The following is a 26,319-nucleotide window of genomic DNA, read 5'->3' on the forward strand; positions in this document are numbered from 1 at the left end:
CCTTCCCCACCTCCCCCGCCAGAGCTTCAGACTCAGTCTGGGAGGCAACAGCCACACTGCACATTTCTAATCATTTCCCCTGAGCTGCCACCCCTGGTACACCTCTGGTATAACCTGGCCAAACCTGGGACAGTGGCCACTAAACGAGCTAGACCCAGGGAGAGCTGCTGATGGCCGCTGGTACAAAGCAGCACTTTACAACAACAGCTTCTGAGTCATCTTGTCTGTTTCCAGGTTCATCTACGTTAACACCGGGCATTGAACTCCAAGTCCTCCTGGCATTGCACCAAGGGGTCAGTATGTGTCTCGGACCTGCTGGGAGCCCAAGTGTCTGGAACAGAGCCAAGAGGGCAAGCCACTTGGGGCTCCCTTCTGGGTCCTTGGGCTACTAGCACGTTGCTCGCTCACTCTTGGGGAGCAGAGCCTTGAGGCTGCGCCAATGGGAGATGTTTTTCCCTTGGAGGTGCTGCTGTGAAGTCAAGTCTGGGTCTGCTCAAAATCACTCCTAATTCTGAGACTGGTTCAGGCTATCCGCTTCCATCGGGACACACGCTTCTCCGCCCCCTCTTCTGAGGGGTAATGAACCTTGGCCTCAAGGCTCATTAAGCCCCATTATATAATCACCCCCCTCCTGAGTCTCTTTATGGCTCTTCCAGCCGCTTGCCCAGGAGATGCTATTCCACTTTATCACTCCACTGCTCCCTGCTGCCTCCTGCAACAGATCTGCACTCCGACTCAGCCTCAAGGTATACAGGAGGCCAAGTTCTCAACCAAGGGTCGGCTACCTTCTGACTCACCTTATCTCCAGGATGAAGAACAAGAGGCTGCTTAAAGAAGAGGATAGGGGATGGGGACACTGGCCTCACGAGGAGGACAAAACATCCCAAGACTGCGTGGAGCTCCAGCTGGTGCTTTTGGAAGATGGGAACGTTACTGAGATGGGGACATCCTGGAACTATCCATCCCTTGTTCCCCTTCATAGTTGCCTTCCTTATATGCCCACCCTACAGGCAGTTAATAATGAAACATCTAGAAAACTGCAGGTGACGAAAGTCTTGTCTCATTTCTCATCTTCAACCAAAGCCTTCAGAATGACAGTGATGCCTGGGGCTTGAGTTTTAGGCCACTTTCTGCAGCTGCTTGTTCCCTGCTGGGATGGCCACCATCTGGGACAATGGATCCCCTGCATACTAACAGAACATGGATGCGGCCAGAGCAGGTGCTGCATGCCAGCAGAGAGATATCCCTGGAGCAAGACTGTCACCCACAATACAACTAGACAAGGTCACCTGAGCCAGCTAAGTCCACTCCTGATAAACAAGCAGGTGTCAGTGACGACGGTGCCACAGTGTCATAGCCAAACCCTGCAGAACACAGGATCTTCAACGACTTAAAATGTCATCTCCCTCCTAACCTTGTGACCTGGGCAGTGACTAAAATTCTTTCAGGGATGGGCACACGATACTTGCATCTCATATCAGACGGCCCAAGTTCAAGGCCTTGCTTCACTCCCAATTACAGCCCCCTGTTTAAGCACACCATGAGAAGCAGCAGGCGATGGCTCAAGCAGCTATCTCTGCTGCCCAATGGAAACCGTGGATGGGGTTTCCAGCTCTTGGCTTCCGCACTGTACAGCCCTGGCTGGTGTGGACAATTCAAGAGTAAAGTAGAAGATTTCCATTTTTCTCTTTCACATGAGTCAAATAAGTAAATTTTTTACATTAAAAAAAAAAAAACTCTCCCAGCCCATCTCTTCACCTGTGAAATGGTAGCAGTAATAGTACCATCTTGATGAGGTTTGTGTAAGGAACAAAAGTGAACTCCTTGGTACCAGTCTTGGAACATTGTTGAAACACAAAGCCAATGCTGTTGTTTCCAGCATTGTCACAAGCTATTCCTTCACAGAATCCACAGCAACAGTTCCCAAAGTCTCCCTTGGTTGAGACTCAGAGCTCTCAGCCACAGGCCCACACTAGGAAATGTTGGCATCTCGTTACATTACCTCCTTGGCAGACGGAAAACACACTCAGGAGGGGTCCCATGACTTATCACCAAACTGTTCACTGCTCTAAATCCAGAGCCATTTTCACTTAATGAATGATGATGAACAACTATTCCTCTAATCGTGACATCACCTCTTCATTTACAGGACCTCATTTATGGCACCTGGGGTCAGTTGGCCTATGTCACTCCTACCAGTAGCCATAGATTTGTAGCTTGTTGGAGCAAAAATGGTCCATTGAGTAGACAACTCCCAGATAAATACCATGGGACAACATAATGCATACAAAGGCAACATGGAAGAAATACAGACAGTCCCTAACTTACACTGCTTCAGAATGGTTGAGGAGTAAGACCTAGTACATCCAGCACCTGGTGGTGGAGTTTTCTCCAAAATCATCAGGCTAGAGGAGTCAAAACATTGGCCTAGGGAAAGTTCTGGGTAGAACCACAGAGGTGCTGAGTTAAGCGAGACGAGACCCTCATGGAGCCTCTCAGCAGGCTAAGGTTTAATGACATTCAGAACACGCCCCATGGGCAAGAACACCTTGCTAAGATTCAATTTCCTGATCTAGGCAATGGGCATTCCACCACCTGCCACCCAGACTTCAGTGACTCTCCAAAGAGGCCAGGCAGCCAATGCACCAGGCAGAGGCAGAGGCCACCCAGATGCTGTGCTGAGGGCTGGTGAGGTGGCTCAGCGGTGAAGCCACTGCATTCCAGACTGGAGCACTGGTTTGAAACCTTGCCGTTCTGCCTCTGATCCAGCTCCCTGCTAAGGTACCTGGGACAGCAGCAGAAGATGACCCACGTTGTTGGGTCCCTACCACTCATATGGGAGATGAGGTTCTGGCTTCAGCCTATACCAGCCCTGATTGTTGTGAGCAGTTGGGGAAATGGACCAATAGATGAAAGATATCTCTCTCTCTCTCTCTCTCTCACAGACACACACACACACACACACACTGGCCTTCCAATAAATAAATAAATCTTTGAACAGAGATTTAGTGCCGGCACTGAGATGGCAGCAGAGCTCCGTGCTGCCTGGGGTGCAGCCTGCGCTCCACTTTGCTTCCGCTGCTTCTGTTGCTTGAGTCAGCAGAGGCAGGAAGTGGGCCACAGGGTTCCTCCCTGGGTTACACGCTCACTCTCCCACTGAGACAAGCGCTCTGCTCTGCTCTGAGAGATCAGAAAGCAAGCTCTCTGCCTACAAGACTCAGGACTGCCCAAGGGGTGACAGTGTCCCCTGGGGCCTCTCTGTGCTGGAAGCTGCCCTTGCTCTCAGATGCCGACAGGGGAGGAAAGCTGGGCGTCATGGGGGATTCCTTACCATGCTCCTTAGCAAGGCAGGGGCCCCAAGGTGCACATCTGTAGGTTTGCTGGCTTTTAGATATTTTAAATTTTTATTTCTCAGAGAGTAGTTGAGGGGAGAGTGGTCCCATCTGCTCATTTGCTTCCTAAATGAGCACAGGGCTAGGGCTGAGCTGGGTCAACGCCAGGAGTCTAACCTCAATCTGGGTCTCCCACATGAATGCAAGAGACTCAATTCTCAGAGCCATCACTGCTGCCTGCCTTTGCTAACATTAGGAAGAAGCTGGCGTCAGGAGACAGAGTTGGGCTTCCAACAAACGCAGGCATCCAGGTGTGGGATGCAGGTGCCTCAGTTGTGAGGCTAACAACCCATCCCAAGTCTAGGAAGTTTTTTTGTTTTTGTTTTTGTTTTCTTTTTAAGCAGGTGGGGGATGTTTCTACTTCAGCCAAAACTAAAGAGCAGAGCAGTGACCAAATCCCTACAGGTGGCCATGCCAACACTAGTTCAGATGATGGCCAGGCCCAAAGACAGATGGTGGCTGCTTCGGCATCAGGCCAAGATAAATTTCAAGCACTCTTGGGGCTACGGGGAAGTATGGTGGGGGCAGGCAGGGGTGAACCACAGGGCACTGAGCCATGGCAATCCAAAATGAATTATGAAGCCTGAGGCTTTGGACATGACTAGGGAAAGGACACAGAGTAAATGACATCATGACAGCCACCGTGTACTAAGCGCTGACTGTATGCCTCGCATGAGCCTGGAGGCTCAGAGAGGTGCTTCTAACACAGCAGATACCAAAGACACTGCCAGGAAGCAGCAGGGCTACCGCCCACCCGTGCGGAGCCTCTGTCCCCAGCCATGACATCACCTCACAGTCACCACACATCTGGTGCTGTCACTGCCCCTTCCTGTTCTGGTTCTCCACATTGCCCTCCTCTTGGAGGACTTCTGGTCTCCGTGATGCTGATGTCCCCCCGACAACTTAATAAACCAGCCTTCCGGTGTGGATACACAGGTCATGGGTGCAGTTTTGGCTTGTTCCTGCAGAGGCTGCACGTCCTGGGTCCAGGCCTCCTCTGGTCCAGACACTCAGCTATCTCCTACAGTGGACGTGCCATACACACTTAGGGCTGAACCAAGTGGTGCATGCTCAGCTTGACCGTCCAGCTGGATGCTGGGCGTCCCCTGTGCCTTCCTCCAGGAATGGCATAACTGGCTGTGGTTAAATTCTCAAGGGACCCAGGCACTTCCTAAGCAACGTAGAAGCATTGGAGGGTGCACCTGAAACCCTCAATGTAGGACGAGACATCCTGCCAAGTGTTAGCAGGGTTTGGGTATGAAATCATGCCTGATGGTGAAGCCAGGACATGTGATCATGAGAAAGAACCAGATTCAAATCCTGGCTCCGCTACTTGGCAGCTGTGTGGCTTTGGGCAAGTTCGCTTCTCATCCGTGCAGGTGGGAAGAACCCACCTGCACACGGAATTGATGCAAAAAAAACCAGGGGAGGTGGGGAATTCTCCTGGGCGGCACCGCAAACATTCCTGAGCATCTGTCCATCAAAGCAGCTACACAGCACAGACAGCCTGTGGCGGCAGGACAGGTTAGGGTTGTTTCTTCCACATGCTAGCAGCCAAACAATAGAGATGCTCTCTTAGCTAGCTGAAGGACCAGCCAGCAGAGCTGAATTCAGCAGCCCTCCCTCCAAGCCCCCACCTCGCTGCCTGCTCAGTGAAATGAGCCTCTGGACAGAGAAGATTAAACGCCTTCTAAGTCCTCAGCCCTTGATGGCCAGAAAGTTCCATTTCCACTCCGAGTAATAACCACTCTGTCTCCAGCAGCAATCCCTAAGAACAGAAAGGAAAGCACCCGGGCCACGCTCAGCCGGCTTGGAACCCAAATGCGTCTCTGAGATGTAAAGGTCATGGGGTTCACCTGAGTGATGGGTGTGGGGGAAGGCAGAAATGCACAATTTAATCCCAAATGCTTTCTCCGCGGTGGCCAGGCCGCCAGGAGTGGGGAGGAGGAGCAGGAGGGTGGAGGCCTCCTCTGAGGGACTGACTGTGATCACAGAGGCTGCAGCTGACACAGAGGTGCAAAAGCAGGGGACAGGGAGTGCGGTGCGCGGTTGGGGTGGCCAAGCTGGTGCGTCCACGACTTACTTGCAGAGAAGTTGGCCTCGGTATGGACGGGAGGGGTGGAGGGCAGGAACGGCGCATGTCCCACAAAGAAGGAACGCAGCGAGCGCTCAGACAGGAGTGGGGAGCGCTGCTGGGAGGGGATGTTCTCGCAGCTGCCCACACTGCTGTGGATCTTCAGGTTCAAAGGTTTGCTCTTCTTTTTGGCTCTGGAAGGGAGACAGAAGAGAACAGGGAATGTACCCATCGGTATGACAGAGTCAGAGCAGGGAGACCCAAGGGGCCCAAAACCCACAGCAAAAAGCTTTCTGTTCAAGAGACACGTGATCTCACCCCCTCTGCAAAGGCTGCCCCACTGCACAGCACCCAGAAGAGCTGCTCGGACCCATCCAGCTCCCTGGAACAAGCTCTAAAGAGCCAGGCGCAACTCCAGTCTCCCAACTGCATCTCTTCCTTCCGTCTACACAGGTTAAGGTCACGAGGCCCCAAGCCCTGACCTATGGCCAAAGTGTCCTTGGCCTGCTTGACCAGGACAGCAAATCCCAGGCTGACCACAGGTGGGTCTGGGACTCTGTGTCCAGGTGACATTCACCCCCTAAACCTCCCAATCCACTGCCCTTCTTCCACATGTAAACCACGAAATCCGCAGAAGCTGAACTGATGACTTCCAAGGGAGAGAGGCTTAGTTCTTGGCAGAACTCAGCATCCTTTCTGTAAACTTCATTTTTTTCATTTGAAGGAAAGAGAGTGAAAAAAAAAAATCTATCTCCCATCCACTGGGGTCACTTCTCAAATGCAGGAAACAGGCGGGCCAGGCCAGCCACCAAGACCTGCATCCAGGTGTCCTGCATGGGTAACAGGGACCCAAGCACTCAAACCAGCCTCACTGGCTTCCGGAGGACACAGCAGCAGGATGATGGAATGGAAGTACGAGCCACAATTCACAGTCAGACACTTGGATACAGGACACGGGCAGCCCAACCACATGCTTTACCACCACATCAAGTGCCTGCCCCAACTGTTCCTCTTCGTCAGGACTTCTGGTGTCAGGCCCCTAAGACAGAGCTCCCTCCCAGACCTGACCCACAGCTGGCTCCAGATCCACCAAAGACAAGGAAGAAAGGGCAATCCGGTCTCAACCTTGGGCGCTGGTCCTGCCCTGCCTGCAGGTAACCTCCGCCTTCTACCTGCAGCACCATGCACTCCTGGTGAAAACTATGCCGCCTGCCAGAGAACCACAAACATAGCAAAACTCAGGAGTAACCACGGAATAAAGGCCCTGGGGAGATGATTAGCCCAGCAGTTAGGATGCCTGTATTCCCACATCAGAGCGCCCGGGGGCAAGCCCTGGCCCCGGTTACAGAATCCAGCCACCTGCAAAGGCACACTGTGGAAGGCAGCAGGGCTCTGGCAAGCCATGAGGCTCCTGCTGCTCACATGTGAGACATAGACTGAGTTCCTAGCTGCTGGGGCCTGGTGCAGTCCCAGCCACCTCAGGCTCTCGGGGAGGGAACAAGCCAATGAATGAAGGTAGCTTGCTCTTGGTCTCACTCAAATCAGTAGATGTTATTTTTACAAGACAAAAAGGTCACAGTAGGATACTGCAACAATGAACAGGAGCAACTTTGTAGCACTAATATCCAATCAGAATTAAGTTTCTGACACCAACTGAGCATGTCCAAAGGACAGACAGCAGACATGGAAGGCAGAGAATGCTGATGTCAACAGAAACGGATCTAATATATCCTTGGCATTTCTTGTTCTAGAACTATCTTTTCCAGTAAAGTAACTACAAACTGGTCCCACCAGCACCTGAACTGTGGCCAGGCTAGAATGATTTAAGCTGAGTAGGAAATAAAAACAAATACAGGGATGCAAAAGACTTCTCCAATATTTTATGTGCCTTACATGTTGCAATAAACTATGATTGAACATTTTTATCATTAAAAAAAAAAGTGAGGGCTTAGCAGTTATCCATCTGGAGTTTTTCAAGATTCTTTTTGAGTTAGAACTTTTTTCTGGCCAGCTCTCAACCCACAGATAATTGGAAGGCGAAGTTATTCAATTTCCAAGCGGATTCATCCCACTGAGAAAGGAAGAGCGCAGACAGCCCAGGCGAGAGCGTCCAGCCAGGTGCTGATGACATTTTGAGCTGGAACTAACTGAAAGCATCTCTGAATGGATAAGCATAAAACACGGACATTCAAAGAATTTTCATGTTACCAAATAGGGTGCTTGGCCACACTCTCAGCAGCCAATAACAGCGGTGACAGTGCTGCTCCAATGTGGGTGCTGGTCGCGCCCTGGAGACTGTAGGGAGGTAGGGGCGGTGAAGGGGGTAAAGGGCTGATCTCAGGGGAGTTTCCCGGCAACCTCAGGAGAGGGAGGCTATGGGCCAGGTCCGCAGAGGAGGATGTCGAGGGACCAGCAGGTAAAGGAGGTGCAGACAGCAGCACAGGATCCATGTCTTCCTCGCACCCACATGACTCTCTATGTCCACTCCAAAGCCGGCTGTCTCCAGCAGCTCGATCTGGGGTACTTTTCAGGCCAGGAGTCCTGCAGCGGTCAAGAATGGAGTTTGGACCTTCCCCTTTGGGCTTCTCCATCTTTCCCCTTGGATCCCTTTACCAGAACCACCCACAAATCTAACCCAGTTATTTCCATTTGCCTTTCTCTCCCTGGCCTTGAGCCCCACCTGCTATGGTTTCAAAACACATAAATGGTGGAAATGGAAGGAACGGGTGGGGCAGGGAACCTGGAGAGCTCGCACTGGCTGATCTCCCCCAAACAGCAAAGCTGCTCCTTAGAGACTATTCCTCCTCCCCTGCCCTGGTCTAGCATTGGCCATTGTGGGTGGAGGGGCCAAACAGAGAGGAAAATAGGAAAGAACAAAAGAGAGAGAGATTAAAAGATGGATGAAACAACTACATACTAACTTATCCTCACTGCTTAATTTCCCATCTCAAATACCCACCAGTGTGACCGTGGGTTGAGCGCCCTCTTGTGGTCAACACAAAGCCATTGTGCAAATGTTCACAGACCAGTTGGAGAGCCCAGGGAAGTTCACGAACTGAATGCTGGGGCTCTCCCACAGCTTCCATTGGTTGATCCTTCCCTGCCCACTGCTGGAGAGAGGACGACAGGTGAGTGGTCAGCGGCGGAGACTGCAGGAAATGCTCACAGCGAGACAGGGTCATTCTATGATTAAAGTCACAGGTTCTGGGGTCCTGAAAGTGGCTCGAAGGATGCCGTGAAGAAACATGGAATTACAGACAATGGAAAAGAAGAGCGGCAACAACAAAATAGAGTCAAGTCGATGGAGATCCTATATTGCTTTCATGGACAAGATATAGGACTCAACGTTACCATCCACTCTCAGGACACTGGCATGCTCAGAATGAAAAAAAACTGAAAAAAAAAAAAAACCACTAAGTACAGGAGACTGTGTTTAATCACCGTTCAGCAAGATTTAGTGGCTATCTTGTAGTATATTCTGCAGATGCAATTAAAAAGAACATCTTCTCCCATCATCTTTGCCAAGCATCAGACATCTATCCCACAGATGTCATCTCTGGAAATTGGGCCAGTTCTGCAAAAAGCAAAGCAAGGCAGCAGAACCATCAGAAAGGCTACACCGGCAAGCCAGGCTCTCCAGCAAGGCAGGCTGCACGGACCACGGCCCCAGAGCTGGGCTGGGCTGAGTCTGCACATCCATGGTACGCACAGGCACCCAGCGTGGGGCGGCCATCTGTTCCCAGGAAATGTGCTTATTCTGCCAAGAATACCCGAGGAATTGAGTACAGTGCTGGAATCTAGGAACATTCTTCCCACTTTTCTGACACCTGCCTGACATGGGCAGTCTAAACCAAGAGTGCCCGGAGACTCCTTTCATCATGTTTGAACCTGTTCATTGTGCTCCATTCCCGTTCCCTCCTCTTGGTCCAAGCCACTTTCCTCCCTGGACTCCTAGCTCCACTCTGTTCATTGGCTTTGCTCCTGACAAATCTCACTATAAATCAAGTGATTCAGTGGCATTCAATACACACAACACTGTGCAACACCTGTCCACCTGGAAACAGCTTCCCAACTTCAGGAGCAAGCCCCTTATCCACTAAACGATCTCCCCACCATTCCTCTCACCCTAGCAACCACTCTGTCTATTCTGAATATTTCATCTGGGTTAGATAACACGGCAACTCCTCACTCTGGCTTGTCTCTCTCAGCCCAATGTGTCTGGGTTCCACATACGTTACAACCTGGCAATACATATCATTCCCTTCACTGCTGCCGAATCAGAGACCACTTTGGAATTTTCACAATGGATTCTCCATAACTCAAAGGCCACATTGTGTCCTAGCTTCCCGGTTAAAAACCCTCCAGGGCCAGGCACCATAGCATACTGGTTAAGGTCCTCACCTTGCACACGCCGGGAACACATGTGGTCACCAGTTCTAATCCTGGCAGCCCTGCTTCCCATCCAGATCCCTGCTTGTGGCCTGGGAAAGCAGTCAAGGACAACCCAAAGCCTTGGGATGCTGCACCCACGTGGGGAGACCCAGAAGAGCTCCTGGCTCCTGGCTCCTGGCGTCGGATTGACTCAGCTTCAGCCATTGCATTCACTTGGGGAGTGAGCCATCAGACAGAAGATCTTCCTTTCTGTCTCTCCTCCTCTCTGTATATTTACCTTTCCAATAAAAATAAATAAATCTTAAAAAAAAAACCTCCAAATGCCTTCCCTTTGCTGGTCTCTGGGAGCTTTCTACCACTCTCCTCTACCACCTTCCAGCCTCCTGCGTCAGTCCCTGGTCACTCTCTGATTCTAGGCCACAGTGAGTTCTCAGTGGACTGGATTACACTGAGTTCTCAGCCACCTCAGGGCCACTGCACACGCTGTACCCACAGCCTGGGGTGTTATTTTCTCACCTGTCATTGGAGACCTCCTCCTTATTCTTTAAGCTGAGGGAAGGCTCATCACTTCCCAAGAGACACCATCCTCAACTCTCAGAATGCAGCAGATCTTCTGGCCACACCTCCATAGCATGCACCCCAACTGGAATATTGCACCCACTTATGTGGTCACTGCAGAATGAAAATTCCCAACTTGGAGAGCCCTCATCGTCAGAACATGGCACAAAGTGACACTCGCTAAGGGCAGGGCTGCCTGGGCTTCCTCCAGCCAGGGGGAGAGCTAAAGGAATGAGGCCCAGTGCCCCTCTGCACATCAGCAGCCTCCTGGGGACTTCTCAAGCAGGGGCCTGGCCATGGTCAGCCCAGGCCTGGTGGGTGGCTCTGTTCTCAGAAGGTTCTGGATTAGTACCCATCACCAGCCCTCATGGCACAGATGCCAGAAGGAAAGATCCACACTCATGCTTGGTCTCGGAACTGTTTCCTCTTCCCAAAGTTTGCTGGGCTTTGGGGTCCACAGGGCTGCTGACCTCTGTGGCCTCTTTGTTGCCAGCTTCCTCAAATATTGAGTTTGTCCCCTTGAACTTGAAAGCTTTCAGAAGGCCCATTCCCTCAGCATTTCACTAACAGTGTCTGGCCCAGCAAAGCAGAAGGCAGCGGCAGGGACTGGGAGCGGACAGGTGCCTCCTGATGGCCCCAGGATGAGTAAGATCTCACGGTGACATACCACCCCTCCAAGGGCCACTTCCCCATGCAAGGCTCACGCATAGGGCAGGACTGCAGGAGTTTCCCCTGTCTGACTGGGCATTTAAACCCAATTGTAACCCCTGGATCAAAACATCATGCTGTATCCTATAAATACACACACAATGGTTTTGTGCCCATTAAAACCAAAACAGGACCAGACATCTGCTACAGCCAGTCTGATGCTGCTCACGCTGCCCGCATCCTGTATCAGAATGCCTGGGTCCAAGTCCCACCTGCACTTCTGATCCAACTTCTTTGCATCCCAGGAGGTAAGAAGTGATGGCTCAAGTATATGGGTCTCTGACATGCACATGTGAGACCTAGATCAAGTTTCCGGTTCCCAGCCCCAGCCTGACCCAGTCCCAGTCCCAGGCCCAGTCCCAGTCCCAGCCCCAGCCCAGTTGTTACGGGAATTTGGGAAGTGAACCCAGTCTCTCTGCTTCTCAAATCAATACAAATTTTGAATGATTCAGATGACAAATTTGTAGAGCAAATAAAATCTCAAAAACATTTATATATTAAAATGAAATAACAGTGTTGTTGTTATCATTGTTGTTTTGGTAAATCAATGACCAGCACAATGATCTGGGGGAGGGGCTGCTCAGAACCCAGGAGGGACAACAGTTTGGGATGGCCCAGGTGTCTAACTCCAAGAGGCCATCTCTGCCCCCTTTGCTCCAAGTCTGATTTTCATCCCTCTGCAATAGTAAAACTGACTTCGCTTAGCAAAGGACTAGAAGCAGCCAAAATATGCATCATAGTGGCCTGCTCAATTAAATTAATGGTAATTCCATCCAATGGAAACCAAGTAGGCGTTAAAAAGAACCAGGAGAGAGAGAACACCAACACTGATCATTAAATGAAAATGGCAAGAGATGAAAAACAGTGTCCATGGCACGGCCTCTTTGTGCCCTGAAAAGATACATATAAATTCAGAAAACTACGCCAGTAAATACTCCTGAGACAAGAAGGTAATTGGACTCTAGCAATGGAGGAAGCTGTGAAATACAGCAGATAAAAGAGAAAGCAAACACTGGTTAAAATGAGAACTGCATGAAAAACCAAGATTCAGCGATATGGCAGTGGCTGCAAGGGGAGGCAGGGATGGCATGTTGGCCAAGACCTGAATGTCAAGAAGTTACACACAGGAAGAATTTAAAGGGAGAGAGGACCAGATAGGAGGCCCCTAGGGGTAACAGTGGGGTGGCTGGGCCCAGGCAGGCCCAGGCTCAGGGCGGGCAGGCAAGTGGAGAGGCAGGCCAAGGGCTCTGCAGATCCTTGTCTGCCACTGTAAGGATATGAGGTGTGATTCACAAGGCCATGGGACTCAATTGTGGAGGGTTGGAAGTATTGAGGGAGGAAGAGGATGAAATCAGATTCTAAGAGACAGCTCTGTGGGTGGAGGCTTGGCTGTCCCATAAAACATTGCTGGGGACACTCGCTTCCCCCCTCGGAGGGCCTGGGTAGCAGTGCTGACCGCTCCTGACTCCAGTGCCCTGCCAATGCAGACCCTGGAAGACACCAGGGAAGGCTCACATCAACTGTGGCCCTGTCGCACGCATGGGAGACTTACCTACACAAACAGGCAGGCTCCTGGCTTTGGCCTGGCCCCATCTGTCTCAAGCATTGCAGTAATTAGGAGAGTGAACCCACGGACGCAAGTCTCCAGGCTTCTCTCTGTCAGTGGTTCTGCCTGGTGTGCAGAGGTGATTGGCGGGGCAAGAACAGCACTGGGCATCTGGACAGCAGGCTGCTGGAATCATCCAGGCAAGATAGTGACAGGAGGGTGGCATGGATCAGGGAGGGGACTGTGGAAGTGGAAGAAAGGTAGGCAGCTGGGACCCAGCTCCTGAGGCTGCACCTGCTGATTCAATGGGAGGCAGGGGGAGAGACTGCAGATGCCTTCCAAGCTGGCAAGTCATACACACACACACACACACAGACACACACACACACACACACACAAACTTGTGGGTATCCAAACGAATTTACCTTTCAATTCCATTTATCATAAACTTGCTGAAGCTCCTTCGTATATTATACAAAAGCACATGTTCTACCTGTGATATGAACACGGACACCTGACAACTAAATGCCATCTGTGGGATGATGTGCTGCATTGTTCCATGACAGGTTGGCTCTCGGTATCTCACAGACTTCCCACAATGACTTGACTGCAGGAGACAGCCAGTGTGCTTTCCATGCCTGGGCCCTTCTTGTCTAAGACACTGAATCCACGCACGTAACCGAGACAGAGGAGCAAGAGAGCACAAAGTGAGCCGTGGAAGCCGTGCAGGTGGATGGGCACAGCATGTTCCAATCAGACTCCTCTCCAAAACAGGCAACCAGCGCAAGGGGGCCCTTGGATTGCCGCTGGCCAACTGCTGTGCTAACAGGATCTGAAACTGGTCACTCAAAGTGACACTTTAGTCCACTTCCTGCCACCTGTCTCACCCAGAGCTACTATCCCTGCCACCTGGACTTGATCTGGCACCTCTCCTCTCCTCCTGCTGACCGCCACCCTCCCCTGCCCCCACTGGCCCGTGGGTTAGGCTGGGTCTGCCATTCACAGCTCCCTGCTTCTTCTCAGCTCCAACCACAGTTTTGGAGTGCACCTTGAATTTATTTCTGGAATGAACACAAGGCTCTCCCTGCTGTTTGGAAGGGCTGGGAGAGCAGGTGTCTTGTCTGGCTCCTTTTTGGGTCCCAGCACTTTGTATCCTGCCTGACATGTAATATCAACTCAATAGAAGCAGGAATCGAATGTATGGAAGGCCAGGAGTTTCCATTTACTGTCCAGCAAATGCTCTCCAGCTCCCCCTGGAGGGCAAGCAGGGGAGGATGGCAGATCCACTGTGGCTCAATACTGCAGGAAGACACATGGACTTCACAGACACCCTTTTATTAAAAAAAAATGCAGGAATTTGAATTGATTTCAAGTTGAAAACACTGTAAGTCAAAATGCATTCATCGGGGCTGATATGGCATAGGGGGTTAAGCTGTTGCCTGCCACACTGTCAGTTCAACTCTCAGCTGTTTCAAATGTGATACAGCTCCCTGCTGATGTGCCTGGGAAAGCAGTGGAGTTGGCCCCAAAGAGGGGCCCCTGCCCTGCCACTCTTACAAGAGACTTGGATGGAGTTCCAGGCTCCTGGCCTTGGGCTAGCCTGCCCTAACCATCGGTAGCCTTTTGGAGAGTGACTCAGCAGATGGAAAGTTGACCTCATCTCTTGCTCTTCCTGTGTCTCTCTCCCCCTCAGTTCGTGTTTCAAATAAATAAATCTTTAACAAAAAGGAAAACACACACTCCCATGAGCAAACACTTCCATTAGCTTAGACCTGGGCAAAATCACTCGCAAAACACCTATCTGATAGTCAAGTGCTGAAAATCTCAGGTAATTTACTGACCATGGTACTGAAAGTGAAAAACCACATGGGTGTTTCTGGGCAACCTTCCACATGTTGGAAAGGCCGAGGGGTCACACCCAGACCCTACCTATGATTCCCAATGCACCAAGCGCCTGCACAGACAGGAAATACACCAGGGTGTCAATTTCAGGATTAGCTAGGAAGCATCAGTGCTAGGAGGCTTCTTGCCACCAGGCCTGCTCTCTGCCAGCCCCTTAGATGGACACGCAGGGCTGTTTCCCCCACACTCCACTCCATGGAACAATCAGGAAGCCCAGCGCTGCCGCCTCCTCCAGCCAGAGTGCTCCTGCAAGGGCTGGCCCAGCTGCCTGCTTGGTCCTCTGAGCTCATCCAGACAGTGGGCAGGGCCTCTGCCTCGCAGACCTGCTCTGGGCTTGGTGTCCAGGCCCCTGCTGTTCCCGCATGCCCATGATTAACAACTAATCTTATTTTTTTGTTCCCCAACCCATAAATCAGTTACAGACCAAATATTTACCCAGGCCATCATTTCCGACCAAAGCAGGGCTCACGACAGCCCTCATTATTAAAAAGGATGACTGATTTTGGACAGGGACTTCATGGGCACGGAGCTGGATGTTTTCTTTGAGGTTTCCTTTCTCCTCCCCTTGCCCAAAGAAAAGACAATTTTCAAGATAAACTGGCGCAGGGCTCTGCTCTCGCCATCACCCAGACGGGATTTGGGCAGCCTTCCATCGGCCCAGTAAGTGATAACCCCCGAGAGACATGCCATTGCTGCTGCTGCTGCCCTCTGGCCAGCCTCTTGCGGCTTACCCTGGGGTTGAAGAGTGGAGGCGGGTGGGCGTGTGACTCACAAACAGCCCTGAAGTCAGAAACTCCTAGGAATGCAGTGGAGAGCAGGGGCTGGGAACTGGGGGCATCAGCCCCACCACCCCATCTGTACGACCCACAAGGATGATACTCACCAGAGCTGCCCTTGGGCAGAGACGCTGGAGAGCTGAGTTCCTGTCTGCCACAAGCTCAGGCATTGGGGGTTTTCAAGCTGGTTTCCCCTCCTGGAAACTCCAAGGACTTGCTGAGGGATCACCCTGTCCCTTTTCTCTGCTCCTGGCACCCTGATTTTGTTGACAGTTCAACATCCATGACAACCAGCCAGGGCTGGGCCAGGCCCAAGCCAGGAAACAAAACTCCATCCGACTCTTTGACACGGGTGGCAGGATTCCAGGAACTCAGGCCATTACCTGCTGCCCCTCAGGCACATGACAGAGAAGCAGAATTGGAAGTGTGGAGTGGCTGGAACTCAAAGCAAGCACTCCACTATGAGACACAAATGGCACAGGACACAACTCAACCTGCTACAACAGAAGGCCCATTCCTGTGTTGTCTGTTAAGATGGGATTAGACATCTGAAGATGAAGACAGGAATGATCAGAGAGCCTAAAAAAACCTGCCCAAGGTCACACAGCATCTTAGGGTCCTGCTTGACCCCAAAGCTCTTGGTCCTGGAGGATCTGAACTTGCTTGGAGTGCTGTGTCAAGGAGGGCCCCTTGTCATGTGAATGGTTGACAGCACAACACCTTGTAATGAAAACCTTGACATGAGAACAGGGCTGACATCTTTGTACTTAGGGCCAGAGCCAGCAAAGGGCCCTCTCTGCACGTCAGAGGTTGGCTAGAAATAATGCATGAAAATCAGGAGTGTCTCACAGGTGCCTCCTACACCCTAGGAAAAACCAAAGTGAATCATAACAAGTAGATCTACAAAAATGTCACCTGCTGGCACTGTGTGCCCCATGCTGGCATCCATCAGAGCCCAACGGTCAGTTGGCAGTGCCCGCCAACTTCTCAAGGCACCCCCAGGAGACCCGGATGATGCTGGGTCCAGCGGGGCACCCAGGGCCTGTGGCTTCACCTCCAGAGTTCTCAGCCTCTCACTTAGAAAATGAGGGGGCCCAGAGAAGATCCTCCTCAAAAGCTCGTGGTCCTGTGCTACTGCCTACACTGCCACAAACTCGCGGCACGACCTCATGCAGGTCAGCATCCACTAGACTGGAGACTACTTCTTCATTCAACAGGGCAACCTCCCTGATTCTCAAGTCTGCCCTGCGCTTCAGAGTGCTAGGGAATGAATCAGTGTGAGCCGGGCAGACAGCACAGCCAGCTGAGAAGACGCCTGCACTGCTGGGGGGCTTGGAGGATCACCGATGACTCAGTCACACTGTCCTATCACAGCAGCCAGAATTTGGTCAGGCCAGAACCAGGAGCCACGAACTCCTTCTTGGTCTCCCACAAGGATCCAGGGGCCCAAGCTTTCACACCATCTTCCACTGCTTTCCCAGGCCATTGGCAGGGAACTAAACAGAGAGTAAAGCACCCAGGATTGGTACCAGTACCCACATGGGGAGGCACTGCAGGTGGCAACTTAACCCGATGTGTCACAAAACTAGCTCCAGTACTTATTATATAAAGAATATTTATGCTGCTGCTATGTTTAAACTCATGCCACTTTTTTCATAATGCCCATTTTCCATGACCATTTTGCTGGCCTTTCATATTTTCCATATCTGAGCCAATAACATGGATCACTGTTCTGCAGAGGGACCCTTGTGTAGGGATCAGAATTCACTCAATGCTCCCTTTGAGGAATTTCCTCTCCTGCTCTACGCACAATCTTCCTGGAGGTGTCAGCCTAGAAACACTGTCCTCCCCACGTTACCAAGCACCAAACACACCAATCCAGAAGATCTTCCAGGGGAGTGTGACTCCCCAGTGATAAGACACAAAGATGCAACAAAATATGCAAGACTCAGGTGACCTAGCTGTAGTTTCTTTCTCTCTCTCTCTCCCTCCCTCCCTTCCTCTCTTCACCCCTCTCCCCCTCTCTTCCTCTCCCCTTCTCTTCCTCTCCCCTTCTCTCCGCCCCTCTCTATCACACACACAATCTAAATCAAGTCACTTACAGGCCCCCAGACATCCAGCTCCTGCTGCATTCTGAGCCTGGGTCCCTGGTTTTCCTGTCCATCTGACAATCATCTTTCAAACAGGTTCGTCTGCTCCTATGCTAGCCGGAGCCGACTTCGGATGAGTAGGGTTGTATTTTCCTCAGTGAAGAGCTTCAGCTCCATTTTTGGCTCCTTCAGATCATGTTCTTTCAGTTCCAAAGTTGCTCACACCTTGGGGGTTGGGAGGCATGCAGAAGAAAGGCAATTCTACATCACAACATCACAGCACTTTCCTGGATCCTTCCCAGCAGACCCAGCACGGACTCTGGCACAAAATACCTTGCATGCCACAGGGTCTGCTCAGGCTCACCAACAATCAGAAGTTAAGAGCACAAGGCTGGCCTGGGGGGCTGCAGCAAGCCAGAGAGGAAAGAGGAAAAGCACAGTCAAGGAACATTCTGGAATGACTTCAGGGACATAACCATATAAGCCACCATCTCATCACCACTGGGCCCTGAAGCCCCAGGGTCTGGGCAGGCACTGAGTGCAGTGGTTATTCAGTTAACTCATCACTTGCAGAGACAGCATCCCGTGTCCGAGCGCCAGGGTTCCAATTCCAGTTTCATTCCTGATTCTGGCTTCCTGCTAGTGCACATCGGGCAGGCCGCAGGCATGGCATGAGTACTTGGTCTTCTGCCTCTCTCTTTTTCTCTCTCTCTCTCTCAGCCTTCCAAATAAACAAAGACTCAGGGTCCACCAGTTTCCCTATCAGAAAATCCTGCAGCATTTAGGTCAAATCTGAGGTTCCATAGTGGCTCTGCACACGTTGGAGCACACACAGACAGCAAGGGGTTGCTGAGTTAGACACAACGCATCCACATGACAGGGCACCATGCAGTTGTGAAGCAGAATGAGGAGGCCATAAAACAGAGGTCAACCAACCACTCCTGTGATTTTCCAGACAGCAGATAACACAGGGTTAGTGTTTTAGATTAACCTTGCAGTTTTCCAGTGCTCCTATGCAACTCTGCCTTGGCAGCATTTCCAGGCAATGTCCACACAAATGGCACTGACTGTGTCCCAATAAAATTTTACCCACAAGAACAGTCAGTGGGTCATTTTTGGCCCAGGAGACCTATTTTGATGACCCCTAGTTAAATGGACCCCTAGTTAAACTGCCAGTGAACACAGATCGTAGGACAGCATTGGCACAAATATAAACGTGTGCAAGCTCGTGGATATAACAGATGCATGTATTTATTCTAGCTTCCTATGATGCATTCAAAGACACAGAAAAGGATGACAGTGGGAATAGGGGTTGGGGCAACTTCCAAATGTGACTATGTATGCATGAATCTTTTGCACAAGAAATGCCTACCTCATGTGTAGAGCAGGTGCAATGTGCAAAGAGAGGAAAAGAAAGGTGTGGGGAAAGAGATGAAGGAAGATGGGATGGCAGGGGAGAGAGAGAGAGAGAGATGATTGAAAGAAAGGAGTGAGGTAGAGAAAACAGAGTGAAGGCAAAGAGACAGAGGGGGAAGGAGGGAAAGGAGACAGAAGCTTGTTTCAATAAAAATGTATTTATAGCCACAAGCCAAGGACCATGACTTCTAACCCAAGGGCCATGATTCTGATTTGAGAATATCAACTCCACGAAGCTAAGGCCATAGCAGTTGCAGTCACTAGTGCCTGGACCAGATCTTGGCACCTGCTAGGCTCTCCAGAAATGATTGTTCAAAGAATAAATAAAACCCAGCCTCTCGCTATTAACCCGGGAAAAGCAACAACTTCACCATTACCCTAGCCTCTGACCAGGCACACATTTAAAGTGCTTTAACTGTGCATTACCCATTGAAATGTCTTGAACTAATTGCTGCCAGCACACAGGTTAATTAAATGGCAGTGATCTGAGAGGGAAAAACTCAGCTCTCCCGCTCACATCATCATATCAATAGGGGCTCCATCAGGGCGCTGGATGCACTGAGAGCAAGAGCAGAAGTATTGGTGGTTCCCACCCCGTATCTAAGAGACCTAATTCCCAGTTCCCACCATCAGACAGAAAGGCTGGTCTGCGGTCATGCTGGCCCCCAGATCCACAGGCAAACACTCCCATCTCCAGGGAAACTGCATCTCTAATACCGCGCACAGCTTTTCCAGACGCAGGCAAATGGGTTCAGCTTCGGAGAAGAACCCAGGAACACGGGGGACACAGCTTTAAGTGGGTCCCAGTGTTCGTGAGAATGTCACCAGGGTGCCTGTCTAAAGGATCAGAGCTGTGCTTTCAAAGAGTTGACAGAAGAAAGGCAAAGTCATGGAAGAGGATTTTGAAGTAGAAAGAAAACTGCTACATTTTCAGACACTTAGTTCCAAGAAGCCTTGCCACCAGGGGTAATTGGTGTCTCAGCCAGCGGTCCCGGGCAGCAATGTCAAATGTGGGCTTGAAGTTTTCAGAAAGGACACAACCTAGAATCCCCTGCCGCCAGGAAAGACTGAGGTGGTGGACAATGAACCGCTGACCCTGGCCTGGGTATCTGTGAAGCGGAAGGAAGACCCCCCACTCCCTCCTGCCCTGCAAGCTTGTGTCCCTGCTGCTTCTGCCACCTTCAGGGTGACTTGCAAGCTGTGCTCATAGACCCCCAAGATGAATTATGCATTGGAGAGGTTTGACAGGCTGACAGACGGCTGCCCACCAAAGGCCATGCGAGGTGCCAACCAGTGTCGTCACATGGAGATGCTCCAAACATTCCCTCCTGCCTCCCATCCACCTTGCTGCAGAATCTTCATGCTACATGACTGTGTCCATCACTGTGTATAGCCTCTGTCCCAGACTGCTCAGCGACGATGAACCCGCCAGCCAGTGTCAAGAGCCATGCTACGGCTTCCCATTAAGCATAGAGGCATGAATAAAATAAAGCTAGTAAGAAGAGCTAAAGTCTCCTGGGGTCGTCCCGCTCCCCTACACACATATACTAGTACTGGAATAAATAGTTCCCCTGTATGACCACCAACCATCAGAGCCCATGAAGGAGGCAGATGATATACTCATTTTACTGATAATAAAACTAAGGCTCAGAAAGTAGAAACTGCTTGCTCAGTGGGTCACAGAGGTGGCATTCTGCCGAAACCTGGCTCTCTCCACTGCCTCTGCAGAGCTTCAGGGTAACCGGCAGCTCAGAGGAAGCAAGGGTTATAAACATAGATCCCAAAAGAGTAGGGAACAAAAAGGCAGCTGATGTGAAACTGACAGAGAACTCAAAGGGACATCCCTCCCAAGAGATGATCCAAATGATGGCAAACGCACACACAGAAGAGAAGATACTCAATGTGGTGAGTCACTGATAAAATGGCAAAGAAACCCCCCCGCGGGGCAGTACGTCGCATCCTCTGCTGTGGCTATGTTTTCAATGGAAAGCAACGAAGGATGTAGAGAAGCAGGGGTGCCCTGTACCTTTTGGGCAGGCATGTAACCTGCAGCGGCCATGAGGAAGACTCAGTGATTCCATGGAAACGGAATGCACAATCCCCACAGGACCCAGCAGCGTCACTCCTGGATAGGCAGGAGAGCTGACAGTAGCAGCTGTAGAGCAGCATCATTCACAGAAGCCAACAGATGCAAATCCAAGTCCATCAATGGAAGAATAAACAAATGAATAATGGAGTTGGACATGGTGTTGGTATATCTGTGCAATGGGTTATTGTTCAGCCATGAAAATGATGGAAGATTTATGACAGAGAAGCAAAACCAGACATGTAAGGTCATGTGTTGTATGACTCCACAGGGGCCGGGCGTAATAGCTCAACTGGCTAATCTTTCACCTTCAAGTGCTGGGCTCCCATATGACACCAGTTCATGTCCTAGCTGCTCTGCTTCCAATCTGGCTCCCTGCTATGTGGCCTGGGAAAGCAGTGGAGGATGGCCCAAGGCCTTGGAACCCTATACCTACCTGGGAGACCAAGAAGAAGCTCCTGGTTCCTGTCTACAGATGAGCCCAGCTCTGGCCATTGCAGCCATCTGGGAAGTGAACCAGCAGATGGAAGATCTTTCTCTGTGTCTCCTTCTCTCTAAATTTGCCTTACCAATAAAAGGTAAGTAAGTATATATATTTTAAAAGGGTTCCACAAACATGAATCATTCAAACAAACACAGGGGACAGAATGCAAGGTGGCAGTGGCAGGGACCAGAAGATTCAGGTGAATGGAAAGTAACTATTTCATGGGTTCTGGGCTTCTCCGTGGCGTCAGGACAATATTCTACAACTGTTTGCAGGAAGTGGCTGCACAACATTGTGAATGTTCCAAATATTGCTTAATGCCATTTCACTTCAAAATGGTTTATGAGTTTCAATACAGAATTATTTTTAATGTGGAGTTCAAGGATCCAGTATCGTGGCACAGTGGATTAAGTTACCACTTCAGATACTGGCACCCTAAATTAGAGTACGTGCTGCTCCACTTCTAGTCCTGGTTGCTGTTTACATGCCCAGGAAGGCAGGGGAAGATGGACCAAGTGCTTGGGCCCCTGTTACCCATGGGAGAGACCTGGATGCAGTTCCCATCTTCTGCCTTCAGCCTGGCCCAGCCCAGGCTGTTAAAGCCACTTGGGGAGTGAGGCAGCAAATGGAAGATCTCTTTCCCTACCCCTTCCTCCCTGTCGGTCTTTAAAATAAACCTTTAAAACATAAACATGGAATCCAAAGAAATGAGAAGGCAAGATAGTTATGAGAGAGGAACCGGAGTTCAAATCAGACCTGGAGCCACCAGGACTGCCCTGCCCTCCGGCAGCTGGTAGTAGAGCTGAGGAAGTGAGCCGAGATGACCGCCGCAAGAAGCTGGACCTAAGAAACAAACCCTGACAGTGAGAATACAGTGTGACGTGACTGCCAACCACCTGGATGCCTTGGTTGGTCTCAAGAGACACAACAGGAGATGTTTCAACAGCAAGAACCAGCATCACGTGAACCACCTGTGGGGAGCAACACCTCCCCACCTGTCCTCCATGGAAACCCAGGGGATGGGGCTGACTTTCTAGAACATCCTTCAACTGGAAGACGGAGCTCCTTGGCCAGAAACGAGACATCTCCTTGCACCACACTGATTACAGAAGATGGATGCCGGGTCCAAGGGCACCTGTGCCTCAAAATTGGAGCCCTGGGAAGCAGTACGCTGTGTACCCCACAGCCCAGAGTACAGCAGGTGGCTGCCTGATAAACCTTAGGTGGATAAATATCTCCTTTCTAAAATGGTGACATCTCAAGAGTGTTCACCTCCTGCAAGGCCCAATGCTGGACATGCTATAAGGACAACCTCCTGGAGTTCTTCTGGCCCCAGGAGGTCCTGCCATTATCTCCAGTTAAAGGCAGGAAACCTGTGACTCAGAGCAGAGAGTCATTTGCTCAAGTCACATGCTCATTGAACAGTAAAATCAGAATTCCAGAAGATTCCCCTGCCTTTATGCTAAACTACTCTGCTCTCGGTTCTTAAGTACTTTTCTCTAATTCTATATTTCTGGTTCTGAAATACTGTAACATTATTTACAATAATCCGAGATAGAAGCAACTCAAGGGTTCATGATGGAAGAACGAACAGGTAGGCAAAACTGCAGTGGTTCATGCGCAGAAATACTTTGTAGCCTTCAAAAGGAACCAAGTGTTGGCATCTGCTAATCAAGTGCTGGCATCTACTATCACCTGGATGAACCTCAAAGACATTGTGTTAAGTGAAATAAGTCAGAGGCAAAAGGATTAATATCCAAAGATTTCACATACTTGAAGTGCTTGGTAGTCAAGCTCACTGAGAGACAGGCTGAGGAATGAATGGATAATGAACAAATGAAAACAGAGTTCCAATGTCACGAGACAGATTTCTGGAAATGGATAGTAGGGATGGTGGACAACAGTGTAAATGTACTTGATGCCATCAAACCAGACTTAATGACACAGATATACAAAGATGGGTAGAATGGCCAATGCTATGTCATATGTACTTTACTGCAATAAACATTCAATGTATTGGCAAGTGGGTAACCCACACTTCAATAGTGAGGAGCCAAAACTGGAGGGAGGCTTCCATGGGGAACGGGAGATCCTGAGCCAGAAACTGCTCTTCTTTAAAAGGGATGAGAGAAGGAGTGCCCCCCACGGAAAAGGAAGCTGACAGCCTACACTGTGGAGAAGCGCCAGCCTGCTGTGCTAAGCCTAGCTCGCTGCCTCCTTCTCTGCAGATGTTAAATGTCTTCTCCAGCTGTGTGCTGCCCACCTGCTCAGACTCAATTTAACCAGAGGACACTCTAAGTATCAGAAGCAACTGCCAAGTTTATGACCATTAGCAAAGCAGCCATAAAGCTCTGGTCCACTGAAGTACAGCGTGGAGCCACCTGCCAGCTGCTGCCCAGGGGAGGTTGCAGAGCCTGCCTTGGGTCTCTTTAAAGTCTAGCCTCACCTCATATATTACCTGTCCCATAAAAAAGTCAGCGGATGGTACAGCCAAATGGGAGTGGGGCCCATGCCTCAGAAGCATGAGCTGAACAAATTTCCAAAAGTGATCGTGCTAGTAATTATCCCAAGGCAACCAGAACTATCCTGACAGCTAAGTCCATGGCAGATGTCAAGGAAAAAAAACACATGCATTGGGAAATAAGCAGTTCTGGAATTGGCCTCTCTGCAGCACTGTGTTTTACTTTGGCAAGAAGGGACACCCTAGGTCCTGGTATTGCTGGAGGTGCTGCTATGAAGTCATGAGGTCCCCTGGGTTCAGGAGTCAGGACGGGATGAACAATGCACCTGTAATTGGGCTCCTGCCATCTGTGGGGGAGATAAGAATTGAGTTCCTGGTTCAAAGCTTCTGTCCAAGTGTTGTAGATACTTGGCATGGGAGAAGGGGGGAACGTGGGGAATAGGAAGAAGAGGAGAACACAGCTAAGAGACCCAGAACTCTCTATCCAGGTCTTTCACATGAGTGGAGTGGCAGGGATCCAAGGAGAAGATAATTGGGAAACTAAAGGCAGAAAGTCACCTGCAAGAGCCTTACCCCCAAATCTGGAAAATGGAACCAAGAGTGGTGTGTGTCTCCCCAAATGGCTGGAGGAACTTCCTGAGTATGTGTGTGTGTGTGTGCGTGTGTGTGCGTGTCAAGCTGGGCTCATCCACCTTGTGCTTCCCATGACAGGCACAGAAAGTGCTGAAGCTGTGCACTAGGGATTGGAGGGGATCAGGGTTCGGGGGGGAGCAGACAAGGGGTCTCCCACTGCCCTAGGTTCCCAGAGACGCAAACATCCATGATGTAGATGACTCAGTCTAGCTGGAGTAGGGTGAGCCCTAGTCCAGGACAACCAGCGTCCCTCTGAAAGCAGCAGCACTGGACAGAGATCTTCTTACACTAATGTGGCCTGGGATAATAACAAAGATCAGAGCGATGCTTTTCCTAGGGACCAGAGACAAGCCAGCAGGTGCCAGGAGCAGAACAACAGGCCCAACATAGATTTCTCTTCTGGGAGATGCAGAGAGGATCAGATCTTCTGGACTGTCTGTGTGGTCCTTACAGCAACCACTACTCTCTCGCTTTGCCTGCACCCAGGTCACAGTCATCGCCAGGGAAGAGCCCATCCACGCAGCTGAGATCACATCAACCCTCAACATGGAAGAGTCAAAAGGACACCAGCAAGCAGCCCAGAACAGCCCCAGCCCCATTACCAAGGTCCTCGGAGAGACCTACTACCCTTCAGATCTTCCAGCACGACAGATTCGGGCTCCCAGCCACTTGCTTTCTCTCCTGTTTCATCCTAGCATTACCTGCTATCTCATCTCTTGTGTATCTTCTGCCCATGTCCTGTCTGGGATGCTCAGAGCTACAGGCTGCCCCAGGGCCTTTGCAGATCCTGCTTCCCTGGCCTGAAAAGCCCTGTAGAAATCTGCACAGCTTAGTCCATCACATGAGTCACTTCTCAGACACCCCATCTGCTCCTCCACAACAGCATCTCTCACCCAACACCTTCCACCAATCACCTAGCTCTAGCCTTCACGATGGAAATCAATATCACCCAATGCTGTGTAAACAGTGGGCCCGCCCTAAATATCGCAGGTTCCCCACCCAGATTCAATCAAATGCAGATCAAAAAATGTATGTACATTTTTAAAAAGCTACATTTTTTCTTGTCACTATCCCCTAAACAACACAGTATCACAACCATCCACACAGCATTTACATGATAGTGGACAGCATAAGTATCCCACAGGGGAATTACAGCATGCAGGCAGGCTTGTATGGGTTAGATGCAAATACTACAAGGTTTTATCTCAGGGGTTTAAGCGTGCACAAATTTAGATGTCAGTGCATCTATTGGTTTGTTTGCCTATGATACAGCTCTCCCTTTTTGTGTCCCTATTGCATACCTCCTCCTACCAAGGGACATACGGCCATGGCCTTCTACATAGCGAGTTGTGCTTCAAGGGCAGCTCCTAAGATACCATCCGGCTCACATTGGACATTCAACAAACATCCACAATCCTCAGTGATAGAGCGTTCATGTAAAATGTCATAGATAATTATCACTAACCTTTTGCTTTTAATATTATTAGTGCATTATCTTGTTTAATTCTTCTGACAGACCAATAACGTAGGTATTATTGCTTATTAATATTATTCCTGCTTGGCAAATGGGACATGGGATGGTTGGGTGATTGACCCAAGAGCATGAAAGGAAGCTAAAGAACGCTCATGAGAAAATGGAATTAAAAGGTAAGTTTATTTCAGGGCCAAGAAACATCTTCACTGGTGGCCTGCACAATGGCTCAGTCAGTTAATCCTCTCCTGCAAGCGCCAGTGTCCCGCATAGGTGCCGGCTGCTGTCCCGGCTGCTCCACTTCCTGTCCAGCTCCCTGCTTGTGGCCTT

The 26,319-nt window shown here is 50.4% G+C and overlaps 1 protein-coding gene across 1 annotated transcript in view; it reads right to left on the minus strand.

The window, feature by feature from the left end:
- KSR2 (kinase suppressor of ras 2) overlaps positions 1-26,319 on the minus strand; it is a 305,100-nt gene that overhangs the window by 126,190 nt on the left and 152,591 nt on the right. Inside the window, 1 exon segment of the mRNA XM_058656700.1 lies at positions 5,476-5,660. Coding sequence (XP_058512683.1) covers positions 5,476-5,660 — 185 coding nt within the window.

This window comes from Ochotona princeps, chromosome 29 (assembly GCF_030435755.1).
Source record: "Ochotona princeps isolate mOchPri1 chromosome 29, mOchPri1.hap1, whole genome shotgun sequence".
NCBI classification, from domain to species: Eukaryota; Metazoa; Chordata; class Mammalia; order Lagomorpha; family Ochotonidae; genus Ochotona; species Ochotona princeps.